The sequence below is a fragment of the Engraulis encrasicolus genome, chromosome 21, assembly GCF_034702125.1.
Source record: "Engraulis encrasicolus isolate BLACKSEA-1 chromosome 21, IST_EnEncr_1.0, whole genome shotgun sequence".
NCBI lineage: Eukaryota > Metazoa > Chordata > Actinopteri > Clupeiformes > Engraulidae > Engraulis > Engraulis encrasicolus.
This window is the reverse complement of record NC_085877.1, coordinates 31167894-31177893: the sequence shown is the minus strand read 5'-3', so window position 1 is coordinate 31177893 and position 10000 is coordinate 31167894. Positions and strand designations below refer to the sequence as shown.

Genomic DNA, 10000 nt, shown 5'->3' with positions numbered 1-10000 from the left:
ATTATTATTATTATTATTATTATTATTATTATTATTATTATTATTATTATTACTACTACTATAGGCCTATATACTATGGATTAACCACCCCATCCACTGACAGTTTTATTCTCAACCTGCTTGCCTTATTGCGCATCTCACCAAATCATCCCTTGCTCTCGCATTGGAAATTTCTTGAAGTTCACAATACTTTCACAGCACAACTATTTTCCTGCCCAGTTTAAAGCACGCTTACCTGCGCCCAGATGTCACCTCCTTATCGGAGTGTAATTCAACAAATATCACACTCGTCCAGAGGTCATAGCCCGCCAATTGTCCGCTGCGGGTAAAAACAAATAGCCTACTACTCCCCGTGATTTCGGTCAAATGGCAACGGGCATGTTTTGAGGTGAAAGGCTTGAGCACGAGTGAGCCGCGTCCGGTCTGCCTGCCAGAGTTTTTACAGTCGGGGCTTCCGAAAGCTGTCACTCCGAAGCTCATTAAAGCTAGCGGGTCCTAGCGCCGCAGACTCCAGTAATTGCAAGAGGGAGAGAGGTCTACTGAAAAAAGTGCAAACCCAGTCAGTCCACCACGAAACAGTAGCATCTCCCCTTTCTCTCTCCAAATTGCGGCTCTATCGCGTAGGTCTATCTGTCGAGATACAGCGAGATTATTCCTGCCATCGAGGCACCCCAAAAAGACTGCTGACAGATCATCCACGGAGATAACGGCAGTAGGACCATGCGGACAGAATAACCCCCGCCAGTTAAAAAAGACCCCCTCTCTCACTTGCGCGGTTATTTTTACCCAGGTATTTTTCGCTTCAGACTTTCCATGCCTCGACTGGGGGGGACTAGAGGCGCGGGACAACACGAGGTGGGGGGTGACGGACGCATCTGAAATCTCAACTCGCAAGGAAGAACTTTATTTATAGCGCGAGCTCCCCCGCGGGACTGAACGAGGAGAGCCAGAGAGAGAGAGAGCGAGCCCACGTTCCATCGGGACGGTGGGTGCGCGAGAAGCGTGTCTGCGTGTGCGTCAGGGCCAAAGACGAATACGCGTGGCACCGTGCTGGAAAAAAGAGGCTCGAGTTGACAGAGGGGGTGAGGTTGCTGCTGGTGCGCCCCATCTGCCGTCTCTAAATCAAACCGCCCAGGGCTGGATAGAGCATGTGAACTCGCTGGCAACATGCAGTGCTTTTTTCGCCCACTCCAGCGACTTATTGCGGCTGACCCATTGGCCTTGAGCGTCTGTCTTCTCTGTGTGAAAGTGAAAACTCTCACACCCAACTAAAATGTTCATCAATTACACAATTGTCCTCCCAAATACGAAATTCACCGCCTATAGACACACTACATACATGTCAATATAGCTTAATGCAATAAAAGCTCATTAAAAAAGATGTCATTAGAGCATTCTTTGGCAGTTACTTTGCATCTTCAAACAAAGTCTTTTGCGCCCCACATCCCCAAGTGTCATCCCTTTAACTTGTAGGCTACATAGCATAGAACATCATTCAGATAAATTAACCAGATTCTTCAGCATCACTTAGGCTATGTTGTTTTAAGTCCTTAGGCCTAATAATGGAACATTACTAAATCTAAATAAAGAGAACATTTTTCAAATAATAGAATGTAAATGTGTGAGACTGTGAGTGCTTTAAATCCAAGAGCTACACAGAACCACCACATTGGCTCACTTCACCAGTAAAAGCCTACAGTTAATAAAAAGTCGCGAGCTCCTTACCACAGCTTGCTGCTGGCGCGGGTCTCCATGGCTCAGCGCGTGGAAGTTGTCCGCGGAAAACATGACACCGCACGCCCTCCGTCACCTCGCCACCGGTGTTGTCTGTCCTCCTGTCCCCAAGTCCCGCGCCTGTCCGGATCGCCCGCTTTCCACGGCTCTCATTCGTCACTGAGGAAAGTGAAGTCGAGCGCTCGGAGCAAAAGGCAGATGTTTGGGGGTGTGGGAGAGGGAGAGAGTGGAGGGAGCGAGGGGATGGAGAGGCGGTAGCGGCGTGAGAGAGGGGGCTTCCCTGGCGTATCCCACCCCATCTCTTTCTCCTTGATGAGTTAACAAAATCTCTCCCGCCCCTAGTGTCATACTGTACATCTTGGAGCAGTTACCACCACCACCAACCCTGTGGATAGCAGCTTTTAGCTCGTCTGGGCGCACAGCGTCAGTTCTTGTGTGCGTATGTGTGTACTGACTAGCCGAAGTAATAAAGGTGGTCTACAGTTTTATATAGTCTTGACTCAATGTTTATGAGAACATTGTAGCCAAAATGATTTATAGGCACTGAGGAACTGTGTAAAATGTAAACAATCCCTTATATTAAAGAGAGAGTTTTTAAGGGGGAAAGTAATTTGGCAACACTAGACCCTCCATAAACACGAACCTCACCATTAGGGGGTTAGCCTATGCAGCTTTTGGCTACCTCTGAGTATGTGTAGAGTTTGGAGGCACTTCATAGTAACTTACAGTCAGGGCTGTTTCAGGGAGCTTAAAGGACCAGTTCAGTCAATTTCAATATGCTGTTGTATTGCTCACGCTACCCTTGACTTGTCAGTACCCGGTGATGCCACATTTTTCGGATCAGCCCTTTCCGAGATATGAGCAATTCTAATGGGGGTAGCGTTTGTTTACATTTTTTTTTTTTTTTTTTTAAATAACATAGGCCTACTCCAAATATTTTCCCAAAAGGTACAGTTGTTTGCTAGTTGTCTGTTGATGTTTTATAACATTTTGGATGTTTTTGGGAATAAATAAAAACATTTTTTAAAAATGTAAACAAAGCGCTGCCCCCATTACAATGACCAGGATCTCGGAAACGGTTGAAGAAGACGAAAAAAAAATCTCAGGTACTGACAAGTCCAGGGTAGTGTGAGCATTACAACTGCATGTTGAAATTGACTGAACTGGTCCTTTAATTCATTTTTAAAGTGTCTCTCTGAAGAGGTCAGCGCATCTGCCACAAGAGGTCCATTTGTGATTGAACCGTTTAACCTATAGGCCTAGACTTCATTCAAGCATTGTTAGAAAGAAATCTGCAAATATGGAATATGGAATATGACTCCAATCTGTGAGAAGGACATGTGCCAATTCTTTTTACTTTTTTAACAGCAGCAAGTTAAAAACTAGAAACAGTTGTGATTCTGCCCTCTTCCTTAGAGTACAATATTAACTGCCATACAGAAATCACAATCACAGATCACAGCAGGTGCTGTCAATAAAGGGTTGCATCTCAACATTCTCTCAACATTCTATTCCTAATGAGCACCTGCAGTACAATTCTAGAATTCTATTGTACAGCTCTTCAATTGCTGGAATGCTTATGACAGCCAGCTGCTTGGCTCAGTGGCAAAGGTGCTAGACTAGAGATATGGAGTCTGTGAGTTTGAATCCCACTCTATGACCCATGTTGATTTTCAAATTATATCATACACAGTGTTCCTTAGCCAACTTAAAATAGCATGCATGTTATTTAGTATATCCCCGAAAAACACAGAGCTCCAACACTTTCAACATGGCTGAATTCAAGATGGCTGAATTGTTTGGCCCATAACTTCTGACTGGGTGGATGGATTTTTCCCACATTTTTTTTAGCTTAGTTTTCGCAATAGTAGTTTGTTAATTTATGTATAGATATCAAAAATAAAACTGCTCAGCTCTGCCCCACTAGGCAAGCCCACTTCCAGCATTTTCTGTGAGAATGCAATGTAGTTGAAACTGAACTACTTATTGCAAATTTTGATCTTTTCGTGAATATTTCTACTGAGTAATAAACTGAAATTCACAAGTATTGACCCAGTCCGCTCCTCTGGCTCACCCATAAAACTGCATTGTTTTCCCCTCCCACTGCCAGTCATTAGGCATATTGATTAGCCACTACATACAGCGGGTGAAGCAAATGTGGGGGAAAACAAGCGATTTCATGGGCGGGCCCAGAGTTGTTGACTGGGTCAATGACCAAAGTAAATTAAGTTTTGCAGCTAAAAATGTCTATTTATGGAAATTCAAATTGGTGGACAATGAAGAAGATCCCCCTTTTCATGTATGAAAAGTGCAATTTCCCATGTCACAATGAATACTTGGAATTTGATGATAGTGGTAAATATACATGATTGTGAATGTGCAGCATGAATTCTGGAAATAAACTACTAAAAATCTTACACAGTGCACCTTTAAGGAATTAAATTTCTGCCTTACTCTCAGACTCAACATGGTCATTGTCATTTGAATGCAAGTACGCAAATACGCTGTCATTCCTTTCAGCTGGGGGCCTTAGGCGAGTGCCTGGTTTGCTTGCCTGGTTGTGACGGGCCTGCTTACAGTATACACTGAGGCGCCCCGCACCGCATGTCAGTGAACAGTGGTGTGACTGGACACATCACCATGTGACTTTCAAAGGCTGACAAAGTTTTATTTTTTATTTTTTATAAGTATACCCAAATATTATTGCTCTCTTACCGACTCTCCTCCTCTCTGTTTGAGACAGTTTTATGTGGACTCACTATAAACACCTTCTAGCATAAACACTGCATAAAACACACTATTTGTTGACTGACGAACGTAGATAGAGGCAGGGACGAGAGAGGGGGGGGGCGGGGGGTGAGAAAGAGAAAAGTGAGAGAGTGAATTTGGCAGCGAGGAAGAGGGAAAGTGAGACAACACAACAGCCTGAACGACATGGCAAAGAGCACAAGAGCGCAAAAGAAAGGCATTACGTCTGATGTCATTGTTTTGTCACACAAACCCTTTACTGCACCTCTTAAGTACCGACAGATGGGAGCTGCGGTGTAGTCAGGCCAGTCACAACCAGGCAAGCAAACTAGGGACTACAGAAAGCAGAGGCCCCTGGCAATGACTGGCTATGTACGCAAATTCAAACGACAGCAATGGACTATGTGTGAGTATGGCAATGCCTCCCTAAATTCAATGATCAGAAAGTGCAATGATGTCCTACTATCAAAAACTCTCTTCAGGAAAGCCATCCCCCATGTTTTGAAGAGAAGAGAAGAGCAGAGCCCCAAGACCCTCTTTACCTAGGGCCCCCAAACACCTAGAAACGTCCCTGAATTTAGTGTCCGACTTCAATAACGGCATACAGCTTTGCTTGGTGAGAACAAGCAGGCCTCTCTGAAGTCTGTTCAAGCACTTGGGCAAAGAATGTTAATTGAATTTGATTGCGTGTTTGCCACCTCAAAGTTTAAAGGAAGACTACACCTTTTCTTTCCTTGTGGGATATGTACTACTTTCAAGACACTTTTCAATCAATATTTCTACAACTTCCTTTAATCATTTTTGTTTTACCTTTACACAAATGCAAAGTAGATCATTAATTCATTCTCGACATCTGACTGAAAGGCAGTAGTTGCGACTGTACTATCTTTTCAACTTAGTTTAAACTATTGAACCATATTGTACCTGTTAGCATGTGTGACGGAGGTCATCTTGCACCTGTTCACCCCCCTCGGGGATCGAACGTGCGACCTCGTCAACTACAACGGTTCGGCAATGGGAGACACAGTACGATACCGCTGGGCCAAGAGACTAGTCTCTCGGCCCAACGGCACGAGACTGTATGAAGCTATCGGAGGGAGGTTTACCAACGTTGCATGCCAACTCTGTGCTAGTTAGCCTCCGTTACACTCTCCCCCTTAAACCTCACTCCCATCCGGGTCACGGCACCACTGTGACGGAGGTCATCTTGCACCTGTTCACCCCCCTCCGGGATCGAACGTGCGACCTCGTCAACTACAACGGTTCGGCAATGGGAGACACAGTACGATACCGCTGGGCCAAGAGACTAGTCTCTCGGCCCAACGGCACGAGACTGTATGAAGCTATCGGAGGGAGGTTTACCAACGTTCCACGCCAACTCTGTGCTAGTTAGCCTCCGTTACACATGCTCCCAATTCTTTGGATCATGCTAAGCTAACTTCTGTAGTGCAAGTGTCAGATTCAGAAATCAGCTGAACAGAACTGTGAAACTGTACAAGAAGAATAGCCCACGTTCCCTTAACACTGGTTTCTTTTTTACAGGTATATTTATGTGAGAAGTGGAAAAGACTTCCTCACACTACTGTCGGTTAATTGTTCTTCAAAGATTGCAACTGGGTGCTGAATCCCGAATAAAGTAGATGACTTGAAAAAGTGAAAGGACAACACTTTTCAGGATTTTGCTTATTCGCATCGACACTGTATGAGGCTATCGGGAGGGAGGTTTACTAACGTTCCACGCCAACTCTGCTAGTTAGCCTCCGTTACACTTCTTCAACATGAAATGGATATTTTTGTTCCAAAACAAACAAAAACAAACAACAAGCAATAGAAATTACTGTAATTGTTGTTTTATTACGAGCATCACATTTCCATATGGGAGATTCTAACCTACAATTCATTCATCAGGGATCTCTCAAACAAAACAAAAAAAGAACAAAATGAACAGAACAAGAAAAAAAGAACAGAACAAAATTCAGAGGAAACAAAGAAAGACAAAATAGCAGGGTTTTGGAAACAAATCACTGTAAGACTTCCCATCCAGGCACTAAACAGGTCTGTCCCAATCCATGTGTCCCACTCTCTTTGAAGTGTCCTTCTGAGTGTCCTTGTGAGTGTGATGTGAACCTCTGCAGTCACTATATCTCACAAGGTAGTGAGTGTGTTGGTTGCGTTTGTCCACCATTTCTAAGTGTGTCAAGGTAGGTGGCACCATGTCAAGGCAAGCCATTTACAATACAAAGGAAATGCACCTTTTAAGCTGTAGATGTTGTGGATGAAGCTCCCTACTGAAGGCGCCTTCAAGCCGACAGAGAACCGCGCTGGAGCCCGTTCCCACACCTAATCTCGAACCGGCTGGCGTGTTTCACGCCACAAATCCAAGCGTTCAGGAACCGCAAGGTTGGTTCGAAGCAAGATAAGTACTGAAGTTCCGAACGTAACCGGTGCAGGTCGGACTAAAAACAGTATAAGTGGACCCACTTTTATTATTAATTATATATTAATATTTTAGACATTATTTATTATTATTATTTTAATTCATATTGCTCAATTGTATGAATGAAATTCAAAGAAATAGTTCATCCACTTATTCATCATACAAGTGAATCCTTTAACCAACCAATTTATGAAATGATTATATTAAAGAAAAGCTTAAATGCCTACTATTTTCTGCAGTACCTCCGTGAGGCCCCTAGGGGTCCCGACCCCCAGTTTGGGAACCACTGCTGTAGAACAACATTCCACACTCTGAGGTAAGGTATTACCAAGACCAGCAGCAAGTGAATGCAGTGAGGTATATAGCACAAGCAAGTCAGGGTGCATTTCTCGAAACCATAGCTGCTAACTATGTTAGCTACTTTGCTGTTGGTTGCAATGTTGTCTTGCCGTGGTGTGTAAGTGGTCTCCTCTACTTATTCTGTATGAGGCATACATTAGTAGAGCGCCACATGCAGGCAGAAGAATCTATTTCCTGTAGCTGAAATCATTACTGCTGTTTTTACTACTGTTGTATGGATGTGAACAGAGTTTGTCGACTTTGAAATACAACCCATCTATCTCGTCTCATCTTATCTTCTTTCAAATGCCGTTGTTGTCGTTGTTGTTGCTATTGTTGTTATGCTTGTTTTTGTTAGCCTGTTGTTATATTATGTTGCTTGTTGCTATGCGGTTTGTAATCTGCAGCAGGTAGACTGTGGCTGTGGCCGGAAAAGCGCCACACACTGGTAGCAGCAGGTACTTCCTGTATCGTGTGTGTGTGTGTGTGTGTGTGTGTGTGTGTGTGTGTGTGTGTGTGTGTGTGTGTGTGTGTGTGTGTGTGTGTGTGTGTGTGTGTGTGTGTGTGTGTGTGTGTGTAAGTAAATGTGTTTCCTCTACTTGATCTGGATCAGGCAGAGCGTGGCTATGGCCAGTGTGTGTGTGTGTGTGTGTGTGTGTGTGTGTGTGTGTGTGTGTGTGTGTGTGTGTGTGTGTGTGTGTGTGTGTGTGTGTGTGTTCTCCTACTTGATCTGTATCAGGTAGAGCGTGGCTGTGGCCAGAGTGTGTGTGTGTGTGTGTGTGTGTGTGTGTGTGTGTGTGTGTGTGTGTGTGTGTGTGTGTGTGTTCTCCTACTTGATCTGTATCAGGTAGAGCGTGGCTGTGGCCAGAGTGTGTGTGTGTGTGTGAGAGAGTGTAAAGGTGTCTCCTCTACTCGATCTGAATCAGGTAGAAGGTGGCTGTAGCCAGTGTGTGTGTGTGTGTGTGTGTGTGTGTGTGTGTGTGTGTGTGTGTGTGTGTGTGTGTGTGTCTCCTCTACTCTATCTGCAGCAGGTAGAAGGTGGCTATGGCCAGTAGGGCGCCACACACTGGCAGCAGCATGTATTTCTTGTATCGGGACCACGCCCCCTCCTCTGGCTCCGCCTCCGTGTTCCGTCGAGCCTTCTTACGGCGGCCCTTCTGACGCTTCTCAAACGCTTCCAGCTCAGCCTAGAAAACAAACACACGCACACATAAGCGCGCACACACACACACACACACACACACACACACACACACACACACACACACACACACACACACACACACACACACACACACACACACACACACACACACACACACACACACACAATAATGCACACACACAATAATAAATAATAATGCACAAATAATATTGCACACATCTCATATGTGTAAATACATGCACGCACACACAGACACACGCATTCAGAAAGATGCTTAAATACACACAGAAACACAGACACAGACACACACACAAATCAATATTCTACAGTTTGTTTTTGGTTTCGTTTGGTTTGTCTTTATCTTCAATGTACAGATATAGACAGAGTGATTTGCAGACACACACACACACACACACACACACACACACACACACACACATACACACACACACACACACACACACACACACACACACACACACACACACACACACACAAGTGGCTTCATTGGCTGACACGGCTGGATATCCATTAGACCCCAAGCAAAGTCACATATACAGAGACCTACTGACACACACACGCACCCGCACGCACGCACGAACGACGCACGCGCACAGTTTGACAACCACACCATCATTGAGAACAAAGTTGTTAAAAACCTTGGCGTCCTCTTTGATGCAAACTTAACTTTTCAGCCCTATATCAAGACGGTAACAAGATCAGCCTTTTATCATCTATCCAACATTGCAAAAATGAGACCTATGTTGTCCATGCGTGATGCTGAAACACTAATTCATGTATTTGTTACATCTAGATTGGACTACTGCAAAGTATTATTTTCTGGCCTTCCATCTAGCACTACAAGTAGGCTTCAGCTAGTGCAAAATGCTGCAGCACGGGTATTAACAAGGACCAAGAAATTTGAACATATTTCACCAATCCTAGCCTCCCTCCATTGGTTGCCTGCTCACATCAGAGCAGACTTGAAAATCTTGCTGCTCACGTACAAAGCAATACACGGCCTAGCACCCACTTATTTGTCCGAGCTACTCACACCCTACATTCCAGCTCGGCCCCTGCGGTCCATGCATGCTGGACTCCTATCAATCCCTGTGGTGCGGAAGAAGTCAGCTGGCCACAGGGCTTTTGCCTTCCGCGCACCCACACTATGGAACAATCTTCCCCTTAATGTTAGGCAGGCAGGCTCTATAGGGATCTTTAAATCCAGATTAAAAAGATTTTTGTTTTCATCGCAATATGTCAGGCTCTGAAATACATTAGTCTTTTGTTAATAATTTTGTCTTTTGTCTTAGGTTCCTATTTCTATTCTTTCCTTTTCTTTTTTTTCCACCTATTTTTTAGTATTAAGCTTTTTCAAATGACCAAAGCCTACTTTTTGATTATTTCCCCATCATTTTTATTTTCCTCATCATTTTCTTTTATTATCCTTTAGAGTTAATTCATTATTTTATTTTATGTTTTGTTTTTACAGTGTTTTGAGACCATGTTGTATGGTGATGCTGCACTTAAAGTGACAAATTATAATAATAATAATAATTATTATTATTATTATTATT

The 10000-nt window shown here is 43.9% G+C and overlaps 2 protein-coding genes across 2 annotated transcripts in view; both read right to left on the bottom strand.

Moving 5' to 3' along the window:
- The window catches only part of corin (corin, serine peptidase), a 50452-nt gene extending 48573 nt beyond the window's left edge, over positions 1-1879 (bottom strand). The window contains exon 1 of the mRNA XM_063186853.1: positions 1726-1879. Coding sequence (XP_063042923.1) covers positions 1726-1788 — 63 coding nt within the window. The 5' untranslated portion in view covers positions 1789-1879. The remainder of the gene's footprint in view (positions 1-1725) is intronic.
- A 4437-nt stretch (positions 1880-6316) lies between these two features.
- The window catches only part of nfxl1 (nuclear transcription factor, X-box binding-like 1), a 45446-nt gene continuing 41762 nt past the window's right edge, over positions 6317-10000 (bottom strand). The window contains exon 23 of the mRNA XM_063186586.1: positions 6317-8445. Within this exon, the coding sequence (XP_063042656.1) occupies positions 8272-8445 (174 nt within the window). The 3' untranslated portion in view covers positions 6317-8271. The remainder of the gene's footprint in view (positions 8446-10000) is intronic.